Source organism: Setaria viridis, chromosome 2 (genome assembly GCF_005286985.2).
Source record: "Setaria viridis chromosome 2, Setaria_viridis_v4.0, whole genome shotgun sequence".
In the NCBI taxonomy this organism is placed as follows: Eukaryota; Viridiplantae; Streptophyta; class Magnoliopsida; order Poales; family Poaceae; genus Setaria; species Setaria viridis.
This window is the reverse complement of record NC_048264.2, coordinates 6,394,964-6,418,888: the sequence shown is the minus strand read 5'-3', so window position 1 is coordinate 6,418,888 and position 23,925 is coordinate 6,394,964. Positions and strand designations below refer to the sequence as shown.

Sequence of the window (23,925 nt, the reverse complement as noted above, 5' to 3'; positions counted from 1 at the left end):
CACGAATTAAGCAGAGATGCTACACCTGCATCTTGCTACCTTTTTTTAGGGATTTTAGAGTGCTTAGTTCATTTTGGCCACAAAGTTGCTTTGAGCCTCCCTGCTCGTTTGTTGCAACTGTTTCTACAATCCTGTATTTGTGTTCCAAAATCTGCTTTTATTGTTTGTCCTAGCTTATAAATAAATGTTGGATCATCTTTCATGTGTGTGCAGCAATAATGTTGCAGCAACATGTCTCTTTCCCAAACCAAACCAAATATGTCTCTTTAAGTGGAAAATCAATTAATTAGTGTTTGATGATTCTTGCTTTTCCTAAAATAATAAAACTGTCGAAGTACTTCTTAAATTTCTAGGTTATTTCACTTGCTTTGTCCTATCTGATTTTTCGACTTCATATGACTGTGCTTGAAAATGCAGATGAATAGGGTGCCTACCATTGACATCACTTTGTTTGTGAATGCCTAGGTGCTTTAGACATGTTTTAAGAGCTGAGCTGAAGGTTTTTTTTAATCTACACACACCTCAATACCTCATGAACTGTGTGCTAACTCTTATTTCAATTTTTTGTGATAGTGGTTTGCCTGCCCATCCAATCAAGTATGTGTTGTGTTTCATGATTGAGCTGCAATCAAAGCACAGAACAGGTCTTCCAGGAAGAGTTCATGTTGTGTTTCTGCTTGTTTGTTAAGCTATGATTATTTCACATAACATTTACGTGAGATCTGAGTTTCATGCAGCCGCTAGGAATGGCAAATTTATATGTATTCTGTACTCAGCTTTCTAAATCACAGATATTGATAGTCCAAAATGTATATATTAATCTGATTTGATATTCTGAATGTGGATCTTCTGAAAATAACTCAAGATATAAGGTAGATGTCAATATGTTAATGAGCTCTATCTTTAAACTTTTATGTTAAAATGCTGTGATTTCGTGGTGAATTTGTACTGTTGCCCTTGTATTTGATTGCTGAAATGGTAGGGCGCGCATCGCGTGCCGAATGTTCTAGTGCTAACTAAAGAGTGGATACTCACGGCATTTGAAACTAGCATGAGATACCTGATTTTTCTACTGTTTCCAAAGGATTATGAAAATCTATCCCATGAAATTTCTCCGTTTCAAAGACACATTTAAAATGGTCGTATGCTATAAACAGAACTTTACAAGTAGGGGAACGAGCTTTTACAAAATTCCTGCGAATTGAATCGTTCCAAAAATATAAGTCAATGGAGTCTTCGAAACAAATAGGGACAAACTGCCAAACTGGGATATTCAGCGCAACCGTTCTGATGAAAATCAATCGAATTTATGGCCCTGAAACCAGAAACGGTGACACAGTTATGAGATGAGTTCAATTGATGACACCAAAACCGTATGATTGTCATCTACAATGACAGATTAGAGAGCATATTCTAGTGGTTGCATCCTCCAATCAAATCCAACGCTCACAAGTGATCTAGTTGCAACCAGTTAATTAAAGATTTGATCAGGACATTCAGCAATCCATGCAAATGCTCAAAGTTGATTTCGAGGTAGCCAACTAAAGGCTCTGAATGTCACCAAGAAGTACTGGACCATCATCATCATCATTTAGAAAACATTGTAGGATCGCTATCTTTTGATTTTTGAATGATTGAATTAAGGAGAGAAGTGACAACAGCAGTAAGGGGAATATGGGCCCTAGCTGCAATAGACTCTGTTTTTCAATTTGAAGAGAGTAGTTTTCCTCGGCCAAGTTCTTTTTGGTGCATCTCGCCGGCCCGGCATGGCCACTGCGGGCCGGCCAGCAGGAGAAACCGAAAATGCCCACTGCGGCCTGCCGGCCCACGTATCTTGTGCTCCCAAGTCCCAACAGCAATCAATCCCCAAGTGGCCAAGACCCCCAGCAGGCCAGCCTTCCCAGCGCCTCCCGACGGGGCGCGAGTCGTATCCTGCCGGCCGCTGTCTCCGGCGTCGGAATCCGTCGCATTCTGCGGATCACTTTCCTGGGCGATGATGGCGCTGTCGCCGAGACCTCGCGCCGCGTCGGGCAGCCACGCCGCGCCCGCTCTCGCCGCCGGCGCCCTGCCGGAGGACGCCATCTACGAGATCCTGCTGCGCCTGCCGGCCAAGGATCTCTGCCGCCTCCGCGCCGTCTGCCGGCCATGGCGGTCCCTCCTCTCCGACCCGGCTTTCGCCGCCGCCCACGCGGCACGCCACCCGGAGCCTCTGATCGTCGCGGGCTACACGAGTCACTCCGTCATGAACGACGATGGCATCCTCTTCGACATCATGGACCAATCCGGCCGCGTCGTCAGGCGGATCCGGCAAGCGAACAACAAAGAAGGGCACAATGAACGGATGGTACTGGTACCCACGCAGGGCGACCTCGTCTGCCTCGTGCAACATTGGTGCCGCAGGAGCTGCCGATTGCTCAACCCGGCAACCGGAGCCGTTCACGTCTTGCCGGAAGGATTGGCAGAAGAACATGCGATGCACGAGGGTAAACTCGCTTACTGCGCATTGGCGTTTGGGCAGGTTGCCGCGACCGGTGAGTACAAGGTCCTTCGTGTGTTCCGTGGCTATTTGCCCCACGGTAGGGAGCTTTGTGAGGTCTTCACCCTCAATGGTGGCAGCCATGGTCGGTGGAGGGGAATAAGGACGGCCCCTCCACGTAATGTCATCTTGAATTTGTTGAACATTGTGACGATCTGCAATGGGATTGTGTACTTCTTGTCGATCGAGCATGTTCCGGGAGATTTTATGCTAGACGACACTATAGCTCCATTCAACCTCGAGTCAGAAGAGTGGATGCCAACTATCCGAGGGCCGCTAAGCAGCCTAGAGAGAGCGAAGAACAACGACAGAAGTGTGTTATCACTGGCGGTTCTGAATGGTTGTTTAGTTCTGTCTCAGCACGTAGTTCCTTCCTCTATGGACATGTGGTTCCTGATGGACGTCGACAAGGGCTTATGGGTCAAGCAACATTGCATACAATTTGAATTCAGCTATTGGCAAATTATGCACCCAGTACACCCTTTGCTCGTGTTAAGTGATGGGAGAATAGTGCTTATCCACATGGCAGATAGGGGGTTACTGAAAATGTACAATCCAAGAATCGGCACCTGTACAGATGTGGCAGAGATTGGGCCTTGTGATGAAATTGGTTTGTACACAGGAAATCTACTGAGCTTGGCAAACGGCCCCAGTCAATGAGGTCAATCATGTAGTTTGCTGTCGTATCCATTCAATAAATTTGTTGTTTCCTCCCCCTCGTTGCAGGTAGCAGCATAGCACAATGGATTTTGAGCTTTTTATCCGTTGCTGAAGATAAGAAGATACCCTACTGATGCATAGTTGCACACCATATTCAAGGATTTACTTTTAAAATTTTTAAGAGGATTGGCATCAATAATTCCATCAGTATCTTTACTTCTGTTATATATTAAAGGAATAAATTTCATGTTTTGTTTATGTTGACAAGTTCAATGCCCTTTCTTAGTTTCTTTTGGTCTTTTATTGTTCCATCAGCTGGTTGAAATGCTATCTTGTAAAAGTTGAATTTAATTGTATATATGGTACTCGTTCTGTGAGATTTTTTATACCACTACATTCCGTGGTTCCCAAGCTAATGTTTATATTCATACTTTGATGTTGCCAGAGGTACATAAGTTTTTAATTTTTTGTAAATTCAGGCTGCTTCTTGTTTTCTGTTAGCTAAAATAATTGGTGGAACATTAATAAAAAATGGATTTGATTGTCATGAATTGTTTTGGTAAGACACCCCCTGGCTTCCCAGTCAAGTCCTATTTGACCGTTGCTGCAAAGGTAAAATTTCATTGAGGTGTTTTGTGCGTTTTATTTTGTGCAAGATAAAATTTAGACAATTTGTTTTATTTGTACCTTTATATACTGTTGGGTAAAAAAATGCAACCATTTGGCGGGTAGTCTGTATCCTTTATATACTTTTCTTCAGAACTAAGGGTTTCAGAGAATTTCTCAGATGCCAATTTAATTGCGCAAAAGCCAATTATTTGCCACACCTAGCCAAGAAAAAAAAAATCAATCCGGGCAAAATGTGGCAAAGAACAAAATTCTTCTTCTTTTTTCTGAGGAGGCAAGTATGACTAAATGCAACTGAGTTATATCCAGAAAAATCTGTGTTCTCTTGGCAGAAAATGTGCCACATGATTTTCTTTCTTTTTTTTTGGCACCTACATCATTTCGTAGTACCTTCCGAGATGTCGACGTCCAAAAAACGTTAACCTCCGATTGGAGAGGCAGCGTCGTCGTCCACAACCACAGGAATCATGGCGTCGTCGTCCACAAATTCCAGCCGGTGCCACCACCGCTTCCTCGCTTTCATTCCTTTCCAGTCTCTAAGGAATCATGGCGTCGTCGAAGCTGTGCGCCGGGCAGGTTGTTGCAGAAACGCGCGCCATCCTCACCCTCGCCGGCGGTGACCTGCCCCCGGACGCCGTCTTCGAGATCCTGCTCCGCCTCCCGGGCAGGGACCTCTGCCGCCTGCGCGCCGTGTGCCGGCCGTGGCGCTCCCTCCTCTCCGACCCGGCCTTCGCCGCCGCGCACGCCGCCCACCACGCAGAACCCCTCGTCGTCGCCGGCTACGCGAAGCACACGAGCAACAACGGCGTCCTCTACGACATCCTCGACCTCTCCGGCCGCGTCGTCAGGCGCGTCAACGCGGCGGCGACGACGCCGACGGAGAACGAGTGGGTGGCGTCCACGGGGCTCGGCCTCGTCTGCGTCGCGGAAGGCGCCGGCGTGAGCTGCAGGCTGCTGGACCCGGCCGCCGCCGCCAGAGTCGCGTTTGCCCTGCCTCGGGGACTGGCGGAGGATCACGCGGCGCACGAGCGGGATATAAGCCACCACACCGCCATGGTCGCGCTTGGGCAGGTCGGCTCCACGGGCGAGCGCAAGGTGCTTCGTGTGCTCCACTTGTTCCCCGACATGGCTCGACAGCTCTACGAGATCATCACTCTCGACGGCGGCGACCGTTGCCGGTGGCGCAAGGCGATGGATCCTGCACACACCGTTGGATTGGGCACATGGACGGCCATTGACGGAGTTGTGTACTTCTTCTCAAGTGAGTTCATTCAGGGCCAAGATGTTATGCCTGACCGCATAGCGTCGTTCGACCTCGAGACAGAAGAATGGAGGCCGACGATCCGAGGACCGGTAAGTAGTAGCCTAGCTGACGATGTCGGTGGGCACCGGCCATCAATCACTTGGATTGGGGTGAGTTCTCACTAGCTGCCATGAATGGCTGCTTAGTTATGACTCATCGCGTATTTTCCTCCTCTATGGACCTGTGGTTTCTGATGGATGTAGAGAAGGGGTTATGGGTCAAGAAGCATGTCTTACAGCTCAGTATCAGTTACCAGCATGGTGAACATGCAGTTCGCCCTTTGCTGGTGTTGGATGATGGGAGGATAGTGCTTGTTCACATAGGGAACAGGGGGTCGCTGAAAATTTACGATCCCAGGACAAGCAGTTCTACAGATGTGGCAGTGCTTGGACCTTGTGTTGCAGTTGGTTTGTTTGCTGGAAGTGTATTGAGCTTGGCAAATGGTGACAGTTAACAAGGTCAGCTTTGTAGTCACAATTCACAAACAAAGGCTTCTGCACTAGTACCAGTGAAACATAAGTGTGGGTGCTTCATTCTTAAGTCCTTGGTGAAAATGTGGTACTATGCCAGTTTTATCTTCTCTGCCACTCTAATAAACTCTCACTATTTTTTTAATGCTATTGCCTATTAGCATACCAGCCGCACTTGCACCATGAATATAGTTCGGGCTTCTGATTGTATTGTATTTTTTTAATGCTGCCAGTTTAATCTTCAGATTGTACACATTTCATTATAAGATTACTGGTCACTTGCGCATATTCTTGTTTGAGACTTCCAGGTCATCTGCCCCTACTGCATGTAAACTTTGATCTAGCCATGTCGCTAAAAAGATTGCTTCTTCCATTACCTCACATACTGTGACATCATGCGGTACTAATTATGATCAAATCACTACAAGTCTAATGCGACAAAGCTAAGAAGCGGAAGTGAAAAACCACTGCAAATAAAATAAGATGAGTGAGGCATCAGATACATAGGAAATTGCAATAGACGTGCTTTGGAAGCAGAGGATAGGAAATTGCAATAGACGTGCTTTGGAAGCAGAGGAAGTTTTTTTTTTTTTTTACAATTTTGCAAAAATAAATGCCGGGTAGAAAAAATTACAGAACTGAACCTACATAGCCATTTGAAATGGCTATAGCCGTTTCATCCGACGGTAGATCAGTTAAAAAAAGAATAAAAATAGATACCGCCATTTGAATCGGCGGTTAGGCATGTGGCGGTGATGTGGCACCCCTTGCCGCTGTTTGAAACGGCTATAGCCAGTTCAAATGGCTATAGCTGTTTCAAATGGCGGTAAGCTCCTGCTTTCCGCGTTCAAATGGCTATAGCTGTTTCAAATGGTGGTAAGCTCCTGCTTTCCGCCCTCCAGTAGCAAGAGGTGGATATGCCTATAGCCGGTTGGAACGGCTATAGCCGTGTGAGACGGCTATAAGTTCCATTAATTTTATTTTATTATTTTGATTTTATGAATTTTTTTCTTAGATATGAAAATGTAAGTTAGATGGGAAGCGCTTAATATTCAAATATGTCATTATTGGTTGTAATATGAAACTTGCAAATTGGAGAGAGAGAGCGTGCTTCGAGGAAATATTGCAAATTGAATTAACTCCCGGCTATGGAATACATAGTTGTTTTTAACGAAATTACAACACATGACAATGAAATTCGTACACAACATACGAACACCAACGACTCTAGACTAAATAATTAATTATAGATTGCAGTGGTATGTACGACACGGATGCTATCCTAAACCTGTGCTGTTGCTAAACCTAACATGCCTTAGGTAACTGAAATAATCGGGGATAGAGCCATCTCTACTTTATAGTAGAACTGGCTTTGCGAGAACTGGGAGGGCATAGCCTCATAGTATCCAGCACCTCCAGAGGAAGGCGGTGATGGTGGATGATCCTTGTTGTAGTGGTAGGGGTACTTGCACCATGGATCGGTACAAATCAAGTCATCTGCGATGTTAACCACCCAAGAATTTGCATCAACTTCAGATTGAAGATCCTCCACCCTACACTCGAGGTTAAAGATTTTGCACTTGAGGTAGTAGATGTACTCTTGGGTCGGCTCAGGAAGTGGAGGATCCACCCACTTCATATAGCGGCAGTTTCCTTCATCGAGATAAGACTGAACATGATGTTAGTTTCTAGCACGAAAAAAGTCTAGCAAAAGTAACGAATTAATAATATGACTCACCAAGCCATATGGGCATCAAAAGAAATGCCAACTACCATCACCGTAGCCATCAAACAATTGCATCACACATGCCACGCTATGGTGACATATTGGCCACGCATCATGCTGATCATCATAAGGCCTAAGGGAGTTTGGAGGGGCGTAGTTAGCCCTATCATGTAGAGGGAAGTCGTTGAGGGGTTCATCATACTCCGTTGGGTCAAAAGAACCTAGCCATGTGATGGTACGAATAAGAGCATCACCTCCTTCTTCCCTACTCCCACGACCTCTCCCTCTTGCGGATGCCATTGTTCTTCCTCCTACTTAGTGGTGTGGAAGGATACGGGAGAGGGAGGTCCATATAAGGAGAGTTGAGATGGAGATGCATGTTGCCACCCTATGTTTAGTACCCTGTCATGTTCAATCATCCTGAAAAGGCTTAGATATAGGCTATGCAGGTCTATGGACGTAGGGATAAGTGTGGAGTCCCATCCACCTGAAAAGGCTCACGTTTAGGGTCTTTGCATTCTATAATGTAGGCTTTTCAGTGACGGTTGACGTCTACAGTGGATTGCCACAATCTGAGTATTGTACTGGCATAAAAGGGTGGAATCTGAGTAATTGAAGCATCGATATGAAATGTTATCACAATACAAATAACAATACAACACAGTACAAATAATAATACAATGGCATGTGAGGCGCCCAACATGGCAAAATTGGGTTCAGGGGTCAAAACTAATTTCTTCTCTCACCTTATAAAATGGGTTCTCTCACTTACAGCACTATTTGATTAGACAGCATTTGACCAAAATGGTGTAAGTTCGTAAAATTGCAAATAATTTTTATGAAAAATCTACACTTTCAATGAATAATAAGGAAAAGATGAGTAGAATTCATCGACAACGCCAAGACTTTCTCATTCATCCACTCCACGCACTCTCGCCCCCTCGGTGATCGACATACAAAATATATTCCTCTCACCTGCCATGCGGAATCGAATCGACACATACCATTCTGCTGTCTGCTCCGAGCCGTGCGTGCTTGCTCTGCTAGTCTGCGGTATACTCTCGTCAGTCGTCACCGCTCAAAGCTAGCCGCTCGTGCACCCGGCGGCCCCCGGCCCCTTCCCTTCTCTTCCTCGCGTGCGTGCCCGCTCTATCTATCTGCTGCGGCCAGCCGTGCCGATGCGCGTTAGCTAGCGCTGGCCCAAGCCCAGCTCGCTGCCGCTGTCCCCTCCTCCGCCTCGCCCGCGCTATAAATAAAAATAGCGTCGGCAGCAGCAGCTAGCCTCCCGTCTCCCCCATCGCAAGACACCGAGCTCTATCTCCACTCACCGTCTCGCTTAAACTCTCCGTCTCCGCTCCCAGCTCTCTCTGTTCTCCACCTGAACCAGGCCGCTGGCCGCCACCATGACCTCACTCACCGGCTGCTTCTACGCCGAGGTAAGCTAAGGCCAAGCTCCACCGTGACCTTCGCTGCCCTTCCTTTCTACATCTCCCGAGTCCCAGCTTCGGCTCTGCCGTCGACCCCTACTGTGGTGCTATGCATCTAGACATAGCGTATATTTTTAAGTATATACTAAAATCTAAGAATCTAAAAAACCAAAATGTTTCAACTAACTCTAAATATCGATGATTTTTCTTCATAAGTTGTTCTAAAATCATAACGTATTCATTTCACCTAGTCTCATCCTCGTTGGAGCTCATTTTGTACTGTTTGGTGCTTGTTTGTTACAGTAGCCGACCGAGTGATCAGGGAGTAGCTTAGAAACCAGTACTACAAGCTGGAGCCTAGAGTGCTGGTGTTCGTGTTCTAGCAAGGTTTTTCATCAAAGGCAAGTCCAACCTATTCTTTTTTTTTACAATATCTGAATTTTCAAACAAAATCCATGAAATCCTCTTTACAAATGCATCTGCTTCTTTTTTTTTTCGAAACACAGTACAGATGCAAGCGCTCATATAAATGAACGCATACTTAATCCTATGAATACACATACAACCCTACCCCTATAAATGAGCACCTCCGAGAGACTGAGACAGATCCTACCACTGATGCCTCGCTATCGACTAGCACGTCACCTACCACTTGGTGGGCAGATCCCACCATAAGGGTAAGTTGAGCTTCGGTTTGCAAATGCATGCATCTGCTTCATCTAATTAAAAAGTTGATTGGATAGCCACTCATTGTGTGCAATTACCTCGTTCATACTACATATCAACCTAAGACTTATCAGTAGACATGATATGCGCTGTTTTATGCGAATGCATTGATGCTAGTTGAATAAGGACCCATTACTCGAGAACAGATCCTGTGCTCCAGCAGCTTCGGCTGCTACAGTCACCCGGGCAGTGTCATCTGTTGGATGCACAATGGATGGCCTAGATGCACACATTTTTTGGACGGTGGGTTTCATTCATGAAAAGTTCAAGGGCTGAAATGCAAAAGTGCATCAGGCAAAGTCATGCATATGGCCCGTCCCACTATACCACAACCTCAATATCCCGTCGGACGTTAGTCGGTATAAGTTTGAAAATAACGAAGGACCATTCGTCGGTATAGCTGAGCAACGGACCATTCGTCAGTATATCACGTTAGTATGGCTCATCATTTGACGGGATATATAGTTAGATGTTCCATCGAATCATTGGTCGGCATAACTCAACATATACATCCAACTATCCATCGGCATACATTCCTTAGGCCCATTTCCCTTTGCCGCACTTCTGGCCCATTCTCGCGCACAAAACTTGGCCCACCAGTCAGTCTAAAACTCGGCCCACCGGTCAAAACTCGGCACATGAAACCCTAGCTTCACCTCTTTCTCCCAGTCACCCAATGGCCGCCGCCACCACTGCCATCGCCCTCGCTCCTTTCCTCCAAAATCGCCGCCCTGCGCTCGCGGCTCTCCCAAATCTCCCTCGGCGTGCTCCACCTCCTCTGAAATCCCCTCCGCGCGCTCCACCTCTCCCACCACCCCGACCTGCAGCCCGGCGCTGCCCCAACCTGCATCCCAGCGCCTCCCCGACCTCATACCCAGCGCCGCCCCGTCCTCAAGCCTAGCGCCGCCCTATCCTCAAGCCCGGTGCCGCCCCATCCTCAAGCCCCCTGCAGCCCCGTCCAGGCGCCGCCCCGTCCTCCAGCCTGGCGGCCGCCTGATCAGCATAACTTTCTTCTCCTAGTATCTGCATAACTCTTCTGTCTAGATTGAGCTGTCTTCAAATTCTCTCTGATTATCTGCACCTGTTTCTTAGCTTCTTGGATAATTTCCAAACCAAATAACTAACTCTCTCTTGTCTCACTCCAATATAGTGGAGTTCTGCACTTCCTTCCATATAGAGCCTCAAAGGGTGACATCTTGAGACGAGCTTGGTAGCTGTTGTTATAAGAGAATTTAGCATATGGCAAACTCTTATCCCAACTACCTCCATGTTTTAGAGTGCATGCTCTCAACATATCCTCCAGAATCTAATTTGTCCTCTCAGTCTGCCCATCGGTTTGAGGATGATAAGCTGAGCTAAAATTCAACTTTGTACCCAAGGATTCATACAACTTTTGCTAAAAATGGGATGTGAACTAAGTACCTCTGCCAGACACTATCTTCTTGGGTACACCGTGTAGACACACAATCCTTGATATATACCATTCTGCCAACCTAGTTCCAGAGTGAGTGGTCTTCACAGGAATAAAATGAGCCACCTTAATCAACCTGTCCACAATTACCCATATAGAGTCATAACCGGCTTAGGTACAGGGTAGTCCAACTATGAAGTCCATACTGATCTCTTCCCACTTCCATTCTGGCACTTTCAATGGTTGAAGCAACCCAACTAGTTTTCGGTGTTCAGCCTTGACTCGCTGGCACGTATCACACAAGGCTACATGTGTAGCCACATCCCTCTTTATTCCATACTACCAATCTTTCTCCTTGAGGTCTTGGTACATCATGGTGCTACTAGGATGGATAGAATAGGCTGAGTCATGAGATTCTTTTAAGATGGTGTCTCTGATATTTCCCACATCCGGTACACAAATCCTCTTTCTGAACCATATAGTTCCCTGATCATCCTTTGTGAATTTGGAACTGTTCCTTCTTCCATGAGTTCCTTAATCTCCTAGATCTTGGTATCCTCAAGTTGTCCTTTCCGTATCTCCTGCTCTAGAGTTAGTTCCACTTCCAAATTTACTCCTTCAGCTTGAGCAACTATCCCCAAGTTAAGTTTCTCAAACTCCTTTATCAGCTCTTCAAGCATTTGGAATGCTAGAGCCATATTAATATGACCCTTTCGACTCAAAGAATCTACAACCAAATTTGCTTTCCCCGGGTGATAGTGAGTTTCCAGATCATAGTCCTTGATCAGCTCCAACCAACGGCGCTGTCTCAGATTAAGGTCCTGAGTGAAAATGTACTTCAGGCTCTTGTGGTCAGTGTAGATCTGCCACTTGGTTCCAAGAACATAATGCCTCCAAATCTTCAAGGCATGCACCACTACTGCAAGCTCCAAATCATGAGAAGAATAATTCTGCTCATGTTTCCTCAATTGCCTGGAGGCATAGGCTATAACATGCCCTTCCTGGATAAGAACACAGCCTAAGCCCTGTCGAGACGCATCACAATAGATGTCAAAACTCTTCTGCAGATCTGGCATCACTAGCACTGGAGTTGTAGTCAATCTCTTCTTCAACTCCTCAAAACTGGCTTGATAGGCTTCAGCCCGTTTGAATTCCCTTCCCTTCTGTAATAGTGATGTGAGAGGTTTCACTATTTTAGAGAACCCCTCAATGAACCTGTAGTAGTATCTTGCAAATCCAAGGAAACTCCTGATCTCCGTGCCTGTCTGTGGCTGTGGCGGCTTCCACTTCAGAAGATCCCTGACTTTGCTTGGATCCACTGCAATCCATCCATTGGTGATGATATGATCAAGAAAGGAAACCTCAATCAGCCAGAATTCACACTTGCTGAATTCTGCATATAGCTGGTTCTCCCTTAGCTTCTGAAGTACTAGCCTTAAATGCTCCTCATGTTCTTCCTCATTCTTGGAGTAGATCAGGATATCATCAATGAACACCACAATGAACTTGTCAAGATACTCCATGAACACCTTATTCATCAGATATATGAAGTAGGCAGGTGCATTAGTCAAACCAAAGGACATGAATGTATATTCATAAAGACCATATCTAGTGGTGAAAGCAGTCTTGGGAATGTCCGATGGCCTGATCTTCATCCTATAATAACCAGAACGCAGATCAATCTTGGAGAATACCTTGGCTCCCCTCATCTGGTCAAACAAATCCTCAATGCGAGGCAACGGATACTTGTTCTTGATGGTTACCTCATTGAGTGATCTATAGTCTACACGTATCCTCTACGTGCCATCCTTCTTCTCTATAAAGATAACTGGTTCTCCCTTGGTGATGAACTAGGGCGAATGAACTCGTTATCCAATAACTCCTTTAATTTTTTTCTTAAGTTGTTTTAATTGATCAATAGACATTCTATATGGACGCTTAGAAATTGGTGTAGTGCTAGGTAAAAGATCAATAATAAACTCAACATCTCGGTCAGGTGGCATACCTAGTAACTCATCTAGAAATACATCCAAGTAGTCACACACCACTTTGATATCTTCCAAAGCCTTTCCATCCAACCGATTTACCACACAATCTGCTGCTGAAGGTAGAGTAGCCACGAACTCAACTTTTTCTCCAGCAGGACTTGTCAGAAGAACTGATCTCTTGGCACACTAAATGATTGCATCAAAGGCTGCTAACCACCTCATTCCTAGAATAACATCAATTCCCCCAGACTCTAAGATTATGAGATCAGCTGGAAAGTCTACCCCCACTATCTTTAGCTTAACTTGTGGACAGATGTACTGAGCCTTCATTGCTCCCCCAGGTGAGCTAACTAGCATGTGACGCTTCATGGTATGCATGAGTAAACTATGCTTTGCTACATAATGAGTAGTAACAAAAGAATGCGGTGCTTCGGAGTCAAATAAAATTGAGGTGGGGGCTGAGTTGGCAAAGAACATACCGAGCACTACATCTAGAGCTTCCTGAGCAGTCTCAACATCCATGTGGTTCACCTTGCCACGTGCATAGCTCTGCTACCCCTGGTTGCCCTGTGGGGTCAGGTTTCCACTCCTCAGCTGTTGTATCTGCTGGTTCTGCCTTGGAGCACTGTTGTTATGCACGGGAGTGTTTGGGCCAATCCTCTTGGGACATCCATTGGCATAGTGGTTCACCTCTCCACACTTGAAGCAACTGTTGCCCACTGGAGTGCTAGGCTTCACTGGGGTGCCTGCAAGAGGGTACTGGCGGTTTTGTGGGAAGTTGGCGCGCGGAGTCTGCTGAACTTGACGCTGGAGCTTCTGAATGGGGTGCTGGAATTGATGCTGCTAATAGTTTCCACTCAGGCCCATGAGGCGGAGTGGCGTCCCTTGCGGTGGAGCGAAGCGAGGGCGGGTGTTGCTCCTAGACTGTCCTCGTGAGATGAACTTCCTCTTCATCTAACCTAGCTCGCTGCGCTTGTGCTCCAGACAAATAGCCTTGTCCAACATCTTCTGGAAGGATGGGAAGGTGTGGGACATCAGCTGATACTAGAGTGGCCTAATCAGTCGCTCCAGGAATAGCTTTTGCTTCTTGTCATCATTAGTCACATCTTCTTGTGCATAACGGGACAACTGGATGAATTTGTCGCTGTACTCACTCACGGACATTGTCCCGTGCTTGAGAGCAAGGAACTCCTTCTTCTTTAGCTTCATAAGACCAGCAGGAATGTGGTGATTCCTGAAGCTTTTCTTGAATTCCTACCAGGTGATAGCATCAACATCAGTGTGTACGGTGGTGTAAGCATCCCACCAGTCTGCAGCAGATCCTTCCAGTCGTCCTGAGGCATACAGGACCTTCTCCCTATTAGTGCACAAAGTGATTGTAAGCATTTTCTCCACCGCCTTCAGCCAGTCATCAACCAAAAGTGGCTCAGCAGAGTGGGAGAATATCGGGGGCCTTTGGCTCATAAACTCCCGGTGCTTGTCTCTTGGTGGCTACTGTTGGTTGTTGTTGTTGTTATTCTTCTTCTTCTTCTTCTTCTTGTTGAGCTGAGCCTGCATGGCCGCCATGGTGTTGGCCATGTTTTGGAGGAACTAGATCTGTGTTGCAAGGAACTAATCCATGTGCAAAAGAAACATGACCTAAATCTAAAGATCTTTGAACTACGCTGGACCGCGGTGCAAAACACAGAAAGCAAGGGGGCTCTTTAGCAAAAAGCACGGTGAGGCGCGGGAGCTGACTGGTACGCGAACCGGTTGACTCAAGTATCCACCCACACACGTCATCGCCCTTCCCTCGCACAGGCCCATCACGGCATCACCCCTTCTCTCCCACCGACGTCGCCCTCCCCTTCTCTCCCACCGATGGCGCCGCCCCTCCCAGCACTATGACGCCGCCCTTCCCAGCTCTTGCGCCACTGCCGATCTGTCACCGCACTACCGTTCCCCGGTGGACACCCTCGAGGCTGACCCGCGGCTGGCCGCCCTCCGCCAGCGCCTGCCTGCTCGCCGCTCGCCTTCCCTCTTCTCCGTCCGCCTCCCATTTGCCGTCGTCCGCTGCCCGCCGGCCCTCTCCTCTGTCCACTGCCCATTTGCCGCCCACCCGCTGCCCGCCTTCCCTCTCATCCGGCCAACGACGCCCACCCCGACGATCATCCTCGCCCTCCTGCCCACCCCGACGCCCCGACGCTCATCGACGCTGCCACGGGCAAGCCGGTCTCCTATGCGGAACTCTGCCGTCTTATCTCCGCCCTCGCCGTGGGACTCCTCCACCACCACGGCCTTCGCGCGGGCGACATCGACACAACCATCCATCGCCGCGGGACTCCTCCTCCGCCACAACCTCCGCGGAGTCGGTTCAGGCACCACCGCTGGCCTTGCGCCCAGAGCCAAGAATGCGGCATGCACCATTAGCGTTCTCGGTGCTGTTGGTGACGAAGGCTGGTGGACGCGGCCCTGGAGCTCCTTGGCGGTGAGCGCGCTCCTAGCTGACCCGTTGCCGGCAGCGTCCCATGTCGGGCTGCGGAGGGAGGAAGCGGCCCTAGACAAAGACGAGGAGCTAGTAAGAGGCAGCCCTCCGCCGGCGCTCTCCATGGACCCACGGCTGGGCGCCCTCCGCCGGCGCCTGTCCGACCCCCGTTCTCATCTGTCCACCGATTTGGGGGCATTTTTGTCCAAGTTAACAGAGCTAACGCTAGAATCTAACAGAGTGCTATTTTCAGTTGAGGTCTGCACCTTTCAGTGGTATTTTACGGGGCCAATGCCTTTCGGTGGTATTTTACGGAAGTCGCGATCTTTCGATACTACAGAAACAATTTTCCCAAAAAGAAAAGGGGAAAAAGAAACAAACACAAATTCAAAACTGAATTCAAACACAAATTTGAATTTCAAACAATAAAAAATAATGCACCAGCATGAATGCAGTAATGAACTCCTATGATTCATTAATTTATTTTGAAAAAGATTTAATTGTCTAAGAAATTTAAATGCAACCTTAAAATCCTTAGACCCTTGCACTTTATTTCTAGCAAATTTTATTAAATTGCAAAACTTGAAGTTTAGGGTGTTACACGAGCTCAGACGGGCAACAGTAGGAACACACTTATACATGCATCTTTGGAACACAAAAGAAAGAAAGACAGATATTGCATCATTTCTGGTTGATCCAACTGACTGCATATTTAGTTGTTTACTCCCCGAGTGCAAAGGCAGTGGCGTCAAAGCTGTCGGAGAGGCCAGTGCCAGTCTTGAAGGTGACCTTCTCCGGCGAGGCCTCAGGAACATAGACCTCAACTACACTGAGCCAAAGCATCAGCTCCTTGGTCTTGACACCGGTGATCTTCCGCAGCTTGCCCTTCTCGGCGAACGCTGTCACCTCGGCAGCATAGGACACGGTCTGCTTGATCTTCTTGAAGGTGTGATCCACCTTCTTCTTCCTTTGCACCAGCCACATGAAACCCGTGGTGCGGTTGTACCCAAACTCCTGGATGTCCTCCATTGGCAGGAGACCCTTGGGGAGGCCGAGCTCTTCCAGCAGGTCGACGGATTTCTTCCTGCAGATGGCGTCTCCATCGAAGACCTCTGCGCCAGGACGGTTGCTCTCGATGGCCTGAGACGCCATGTCACTTTTGCTGTGAAGTGGTTCTATTATTGGAATTTGTTGAGTATGCAAATGAGTTAAGCTTGTTGTGGTGAGCTGGTGATACAGATGTTGAAGAGGCAAGTTTATATAGACGTCTCAAGTCTGAAGCGTTGTCCCTGTGCTATTAAATTTTGAAACAAACTGGAATCTGCAAACTAGAATTCAACGGCTAAGGAATGAGCTCATGAGTCATGACCCTAGCCATATCTGACTTGTGACCAGCACGCATACTCTGACGCACAAAATTACTGACCAAGTCAAGAGACGCATAACTGGCAGTGTGCAAATGACCCAAGTCTTGTAGTACGGAAACAGTTAGCACACCAACCTTTAAATAAAAAAAAAGTAGTTAGTTAGCGCACTAGGACCGAGTCAACAATCTGTATATAACTGGGCGGCCAGAGATGACCGACTGACGCCTTGGCTGCTCTGAAACTGAAACCAAGTAAAGAATTTCAGACTTGTCGTCCATACTGTATCATATGGAGTCGTAACTTATTCGCATGTTACAAAAGTCAGCCAATTATGATGACAAGAACTTGGATTCCAAATTTGTCTTATGGTGTAACATTCTAGGTTGTCTGATGAGCTACAGTCCCAAATTGGCCGCAAGCCCGAAAAGGACATACAACACGATAGTTTAGCAAATTTCAGGTCATGCAACCAATTTTACGAAACAACTTGGAGCATATACACTATTTTTTTTTTAATTTGTAAGGCTTCTTTGTCTATAGATATTTTTAAAAGAGAATATTTTTTTTTCATTTCATCAGTTTGATTGCAAGCAGATGCACATGAGAATTGTTTTTCATAAAAGCGAATAATGTGTTTTTATTTCACCAAAAATTTCCTTGACCATTATAAAAAAATTACTTGATTCCAGTTCTGATGTCTGGATTAACACCAGTGACAAGCAATCAACTCATTACACCTTATCAAAATACATGCGTTGCTGCCAAGATTCCAACTAATATGGCATGGTAGACAGTCTATATATCAACAACTTTGTAGACCTTCCGATGTATCGACCGGAATATGGTTTTCATCAATTATCTAACAATGCACAATTATGTTGATATTGAACATTCTACACTTGCAAAGGTAGTAACACATTTCCTTCTTTTCAAAAAAGTACCACATTTCCACAATGTTGTAACTTGTGGCATTCTCTCATCACTCTTCTGTAATACGTGACAGAACATAAGAAATTATACAAATATCCTCCAATCGACTGACATAAACCTGATAAGGACGAAATTGATCAAGTGTTACTTCCAGATAGGCTAGATTTGAAGAGATGTTTGTAATAAGAGATAACAAATTTTGTACTAACTGAATTCATTTTGCCATAAAAAAACTGCGAGATACAAACTCGTAGGGGCAATAGGACACACTTATATATGCATCATTCCAACACAAAAGAAAAAAGACATAGCATCGTATACATAATTAGCACCATCACCGTAGAATAGTACGATTATGGAACCGGCATCATTTCTAGTTAATCAACTGACTCCGTGTTTACTCCCCATGCGCGAAGGCAGTGGCATCAAAGCTATCCGAGAGGCCAGTGCCGGTCTTGAATGTGACCTTGTCCGGCGAGGCCTCGGGAACATAGACCTCAACAACGCTTAGCCAGAGCATCAGCTCCTTGGTCTTGACGCCGGTGATCTTCCGCAGCTTGCCCTTCTCAGCATATGCCGTCACCTCAGCCGCGTAGGACACGGTCTGTTTGATCTTCTTGAACGTGTGCTCGACCTTCTTCTTCCCTTGAACCAGCCACATGAACCCCGCGGTGCGGTTGTACCCAAACTCCTGGATGTCCTCCATTGGCAGGAGGCCCTTTGGGAGCCCGAGCTCTTCCAGCAGCTCGACAGACTTCTTCCTGCAGATGGCATCTCCACTGACAACCTCTGCACTGGAGCGGTGGCTCTCAATTTGGGATGCCATTGGAGTATGGCTAATTGCTAGCAAAGGTTGCTGACCTGAGAATATATTGTGTCCTATGCAAAAGAGTTCAAATTGTTGTGATGAAACTTGATGCAATAGAGGCACGTATATATAGAGGTCTCAAGGCCTGTTCGAGTGTTATTCGGAAAGTGACTGGAATCTGGTGACTGATTCAGAGGCAAAGCAAGGAAATAGACTCCTGACCCTCATAGGCAATAGCACATCTGCACAGGTAGCCACAGCTGACTTTGTTACCAGCAAGCATACTCTGACGCACAAAGTCACTGACCAAGTCAAGAGAAGCACAACTATTTCAGTGTCTAGACGAAACAAGTCTTACAGTTAGCAAACCACGATGACCGAGTCAAGAGTCTATAACCAGCCTATCAGAGATGACCATGAAAAATTCCATGCTGTATCATATGGAATTGTAATTATATTGTTAGAATATTAGAAGACAGCCAGTTATGATGATGCGATCTTTCTTCATTACAAAATGATCATACAGTGCTGTAAGTTTCTAGGTTTACCGAATGAGACACTACCAGATTGCCTCCGCCGAGGAAGCTTTCCTACACAGCTGGATGCTTCTGTTCACTCTTGTATGACTTCATAAATCAATTGCACAATGCATTCCACTAGCCCATGGCCCTCTGCCATGTTTTAATTTCATAAGCCTCATTGTGTATAAATATTTTTAAAAGGAGAAAATCGTATTCACTTCATCAGTTTTTCATTGCAAGCAGATGTTATTGATTAAGTAGGACAATGGAGCACTAACATCTTACAGGCAAGCTATTGAACTTGGCACAAATGATTAAGATAATCCTTGCACGTAATCCTCGTAAGGATTAATAAACTAATAAAACTCAACATCCACATAGGCAAGATTTGGAGAGACAATTGTAATAAGAGATGACATTCATATGAACTGAATTCAGTTTGCAATAAAACTTCAAGATACAAGCTGTCACACCCGGTTTTAAAAGTAAAACCAGATGCATAAATCACATATGCGTCAGGATCAAATTACACACATGCGACCACTTCAGTGAATATCAAAGTCATTGCAAAATCATCTTACGGTGTTGTAAGTTTCTAGCTTACCGAATGAGACAGGACCAGATTGCCTGCAAAGGACATACACAACAATAATTTACCAAATTTCATGTTACGGAACCAATTTTGCAAAACAAAATGTTGAGCTATAATAATAGTATGCAGATAAAATATGGAGTATATAAACAACTTTTTGTTTTGCAAATGAACGGTAGACTGAGTAAGCCTATCTGAACATTTCATTTCATCAAAGAAATATTACAAGATCATGCACCTGACAACAGTTTTTGATGAAACAGGAGGGGATGATCATCCCCTGCTGGATATATATTAATATAAAAGAACAAAAGTTGTAGAATTACAAATCAAGAAACAAAAAAGGATAGGAAGAAAATCAGAAAGACTACAATGAGTGCTCTAGCCATTCAAACATTGATTGTTTCCAAGCCTCTTTTACTCGCAGAACAACTTGAGTAAAAACAGTCCTAAACCTCATCATAGCATCCTGCACTGAAGGAGTAATATTTCTGAAAATCCAATCATTTCTCGCCATCCAAATACACCAGCTCATGAGAACAATGATTTCCATAAAAAACGGAACTTGCAGCTGATTTTTAAAGCTGGTGAGGATTGTGAATGGCTCATCTGTCAGATTAGCAAAAAGACTAATATTGATCCAACACTCTTGGGCAAAGGGGCATTGCAGTAGAAGATGGAACAAGGTTTCCTCATTATCATGCTGACACAAGACACAAGAATAAGAAGGCAGAGCCATGTGTTTTCTTCTAAGTACATTCCTGGTACTTAGCCGGTCATTGAGTAAAAGCCAGAAAAAAATTTTGTGTTTACTTTGACATTTAGATTTCCAAAGCCATCTGAAAACCGGGTGCACCTGTCGATGTCCAGACAGTACATGATATGCTTTTGATGAGGAGAAGTGAGAATTACCCCAGATATATGTCCAACAGTCATGATCTTCATTAAATTTGAACTTTGAACTTTGAAACTTGGCCCAAGCTAGCTACATCAACTGTGTTCACTGGCAGGGTGATGGTGCCTCCGCCGGGGAAGCTTTCCTACACAGTTGAGTGCTTCTGTTCACTCTTGTATGACTTCATAAATCCGTTGCACAATGCATTCCACTGGCCCATGGCCCTCTGCCATGTTTTAATTTCCTAATCCTCATTGTGTATAAATACTTTTAAAGGGGAAAATCGTATTCACTTCATCAGTTTTTCATTGCAAGCAGATGTTATTGATTAAGTAAGACAATGGAGCAAGCCATTGAACTTGGCACAAACGATTAAGACAATCCTTGCATGTAATCCTCGTAAGGATTAAATAAACTAATAAAACTCAGCATCCATATTTACTCCCCGAGTGCAAAGGCAGTGGCGTCAAAGCTGTCGGAGAGGCCAGTGCCAGTCTTGAAGGTGACCTTCTCTGGCGAGGCCTCAGGAACATAGACCTCAACTACACTGAGCCAAAGCATCAGCTCCTTGGTCTTGACACCGGTGATCTTCCGCAGCTTGCCCTTCTCAGCGAACGCTGTCACCTCGGCAGCATAGGACACGGTCTGCTTGATCTTCTTGAAGGTGTGCTCCACCTTCTTCTTCCCTTGCACCAGCCACATGAACCCCGTGGTGTGGTTGTACCCAAACTCCTGGATGTCCTCCATTGGCAGGAGACCCTTGGGGAGGCCGAGCTCTTCCAGCAGGTCGACGGATTTCTTCCTGCAGATGGCATCTCCACTAACAACCTCTGCGCCGGAGCGGTGGGTCTCTATTAGGGACGCCATTGGAGCTTTGCTAGAAGTGTGATTCAAACCTGGGAGTGTACTGTGCTAAATGCAAATGAGCTGAGCGTGTTGTGATGAAACATGAGACAATGGAGGCACGTTTATATAACAGATCCCAAGGCCTGTTCAAGTGCTTCTTAATTCTGACACAGACGGTGATCTGGCAGCTAGAATTCAGAGGCAAAGGAATAGGACTCCGGACCCTCGTAGGCAATAGCTTAACTGCACAGGTAGCCATACCTGACTTGTGACCAGCAAGCATACTCTAACGCACAAAGTCACTGACGAAGTCAAGATACGCACAACAACTATTTCAGTGCTTCAGAGCAACAGAGAAAAATCTTACACAGTTCCCATGCCACGACCGAGTCAAGATAACTGGGCAGCCAGAGATGACCGTTGGACACCTTTCTTTTTTCCTTTTTTTTTTGAGGGAAGACCGTTGGACACCATGGTTGCTCTGAAGCCAGGTGAAAAATTCCATGCCGTATGATATGGAACTGTAATTATATTGTTAGAAACTTAGAATATAATATTACAAGCCAACCAGTTATGATGACGTGATCTTGCATTCCTAAATCATCTTATGGAGCTGTAAGTTTCTGGGTTGTCAAATGAGCCACTGTCCCATTACCTGCGAAGGATATACACTGGTAATTCAACAATTTTCAGCTTATGCAACCAATCTTACCGAACAAGATGTTGACCCACATTAAAATAATGTAGGGATTACAAGGATCATCTTATCTTACTATTACTAATTGGAGATTCTTTTGAAACCTTCACTTAATTTTAACGACATGCCTAGAGAAAAAAAAGAAATTCTTACAAAAAATTGGAAACATCCGATCATCGATCTGTAAACTCCAATTATCATAGCCATTGAATCTATTACGTAGATTCGTGCCCCATGCACAGCTGTACCAAAAATGTTAATCCAAAGTAATAGTGAAAATGTGGTGGCTCCTTCTACTATGCTCAGAAAAGCATATATAGCATTGATGAACCGAATCAAATTTAAAAGAAAGAAAAAACTCAACCAAATATCGAATTGATCACGTGCAATCTTAAATTCAAAAAAAATATGTTCATTGTTTTGATCCTTCAAGCGCTACACATTACTTTTTGTTTAGGAATTCACTTATTTTTACATATTTGGTGTACGTAGTTGATTGATATATCTATGGGATTGACGCACTATGCTACAAAAGTTCATGGTCTCCATAAAAATAAAATATGAAATTAGCAATAAATAATTCAATCATATATTGCATTATGATTATTTGAAGCAACAAAGTAGCAATGGGGTAGCTCACGAGCTTGCTCAACTGGTGAAGCGAACTAGACATACAGATATATGGCGTGTGCGTACTTCATTGTGTGTTGAGCAAATTATTGCTCATGATTATATGGCGTTTGCGTACTTCATTGTGTGTTGAGCAAATTATTGCTCATGATTGTAACTTTGTTTATGAGATGTAACTTTGTTTATGAGCAAAAAAATGAGGCTTTCACAATTGGGCGCTGCACACAAAGTTTATCTAGTGTTTTTATAAACAGTGGAAAATCAAATACATTTGATACCGTCAATCCATAATGGCACTACAAAATACCCTGGCCCCACATATACCATGTAACACCCTAATTTTCAAACTTTTGCAACTTAATAAGAATTGTTAGAATTTTCTAGAAATTAATTGCTTGTGTTTAAAGATTTAAGGTTTTCTAAGGTTGTAGTTAAATTACTAGGCATTTAAATTTCTTTTAAAATAAGTCAATGAATCATAGGAGTTTATTACTGCATTCATTCCGGTGCATTGATTTTGGTTATTTGAATTCAAATTTGTATTTGAATTCATTTGTTTGACCCACTGCTGGGGAAAACGCCTTCAGTACCGATTCAAACGCCTTCAGTACCGATTCCTAACCCCTCTTTAGTACCGGTTGTGCAACCGGTGTTGCTACTTTGATATTAAAGGGGGGCCTTTAGTACCGGGTCAAATAACCGGTACTAAAGGAGTATTAAAAGTAAAAAAACAAATCCACCGAACGGAGCCCCGGCAACACCCCGCAGCCCTCCTCCAGAGCGCCGGGGCTCTGGCCGCACCTCGCTGCCGTCTGCTCGAGCGCCGGCACCCCGGCCGCACCCCGCCGCCATCCGCCGCGGAGAAGATGGACTGGCTTGCCACTCAGCAGCTAAGCCCACATTATTGAAGCCCAAATACCACTAGTTCACTACACATTTCGTCTTCTTTCTCCTGCGTGCGTTCTCAGCAGCTCCCTACGGCTGTCCATGGCAAAATCAACGTATGGCGAGTGCTATACTGGGTCCTCCGCGCCTAGTGCTGGTAGAACATACCTTATTTTCGAATAATGCCTGCAAAGTACAGTTGCAACTCAGGAAGTTCAGTTTTCTGAGTACTCCCCCGCTCTTGGCTGCTCGTCCCGACCATCACAACGACTACTCACTACCAGAATTTAGAATTATCTTGGCGATCGAAAACTCCAAGGAATATACAAAGATTGCGAAGAAAATAGTACTTGGCATCCAACCACCAAGCAAAATCCGCAAAGAGTAGCAAGCTCGACGATAAAGATATTCCAAGC

General features: G+C 45.3%; 5 protein-coding genes across 5 annotated transcripts; 2 read left to right on the top strand and 3 right to left on the bottom strand.

The window, feature by feature from the left end:
- Nucleotides 1-1,996: 1,996 nt before the first annotated feature.
- Nucleotides 1,997-3,340, top strand: LOC117844024 (F-box protein At3g07870). Its single transcript, XM_034724807.2, has one exon. The coding sequence runs from the start codon at nucleotides 1,997-1,999 to the stop codon at nucleotides 3,194-3,196; it is 1,200 nt and encodes a 399-aa protein (XP_034580698.1). The 3' UTR covers nucleotides 3,197-3,340.
- Nucleotides 3,341-4,287: 947 nt separating this feature from the next.
- Nucleotides 4,288-5,882, top strand: LOC117844023 (F-box/kelch-repeat protein At3g06240). The gene has a single exon (XM_072291931.1). It carries the CDS (start codon nucleotides 4,370-4,372, stop codon nucleotides 5,249-5,251), a length of 882 nt encoding a protein of 293 aa, XP_072148032.1. The 5' UTR covers nucleotides 4,288-4,369; the 3' UTR covers nucleotides 5,252-5,882.
- Nucleotides 5,883-15,817: 9,935 nt separating this feature from the next.
- LOC117845873 (uncharacterized) lies at nucleotides 15,818-16,582 on the bottom strand. Its single transcript, XM_034726953.2, has one exon. It carries the CDS (start codon nucleotides 16,488-16,490, stop codon nucleotides 16,059-16,061), a length of 432 nt encoding a protein of 143 aa, XP_034582844.1. The 5' UTR covers nucleotides 16,491-16,582; the 3' UTR covers nucleotides 15,818-16,058.
- A 1,306-nt stretch (nucleotides 16,583-17,888) lies between these two features.
- LOC117845896 (uncharacterized) lies at nucleotides 17,889-18,835 on the bottom strand. The gene has a single exon (XM_034726971.2). It carries the CDS (start codon nucleotides 18,459-18,461, stop codon nucleotides 18,033-18,035), a length of 429 nt encoding a protein of 142 aa, XP_034582862.1. The 5' UTR covers nucleotides 18,462-18,835; the 3' UTR covers nucleotides 17,889-18,032.
- A 1,751-nt stretch (nucleotides 18,836-20,586) lies between these two features.
- LOC117846389 (uncharacterized) lies at nucleotides 20,587-21,728 on the bottom strand. Its single transcript, XM_034727543.2, has one exon. The coding sequence runs from the start codon at nucleotides 21,316-21,318 to the stop codon at nucleotides 20,890-20,892; it is 429 nt and encodes a 142-aa protein (XP_034583434.1). The 5' UTR covers nucleotides 21,319-21,728; the 3' UTR covers nucleotides 20,587-20,889.
- Nucleotides 21,729-23,925: the final 2,197 nt, after the last annotated feature.

What these genes read in the sequence shown, in the direction of transcription:
- LOC117846389 (XM_034727543.2), bottom strand. Translation starts at nt 21,318, where the DNA reads ATGGCGTCCCTAATAGAGACCCACCGCTCCGGCGCAGAGGTTGTTAGT.
- LOC117844023 (XM_072291931.1), top strand. Translation starts at nt 4,370, where the DNA reads ATGGCGTCGTCGAAGCTGTGCGCCGGGCAGGTTGTTGCAGAAACGCGC.
- LOC117845896 (XM_034726971.2), bottom strand. Translation starts at nt 18,461, where the DNA reads ATGGCATCCCAAATTGAGAGCCACCGCTCCAGTGCAGAGGTTGTCAGT.
- LOC117844024 (XM_034724807.2), top strand. Translation starts at nt 1,997, where the DNA reads ATGGCGCTGTCGCCGAGACCTCGCGCCGCGTCGGGCAGCCACGCCGCG.
- LOC117845873 (XM_034726953.2), bottom strand. Translation starts at nt 16,490, where the DNA reads ATGGCGTCTCAGGCCATCGAGAGCAACCGTCCTGGCGCAGAGGTCTTC.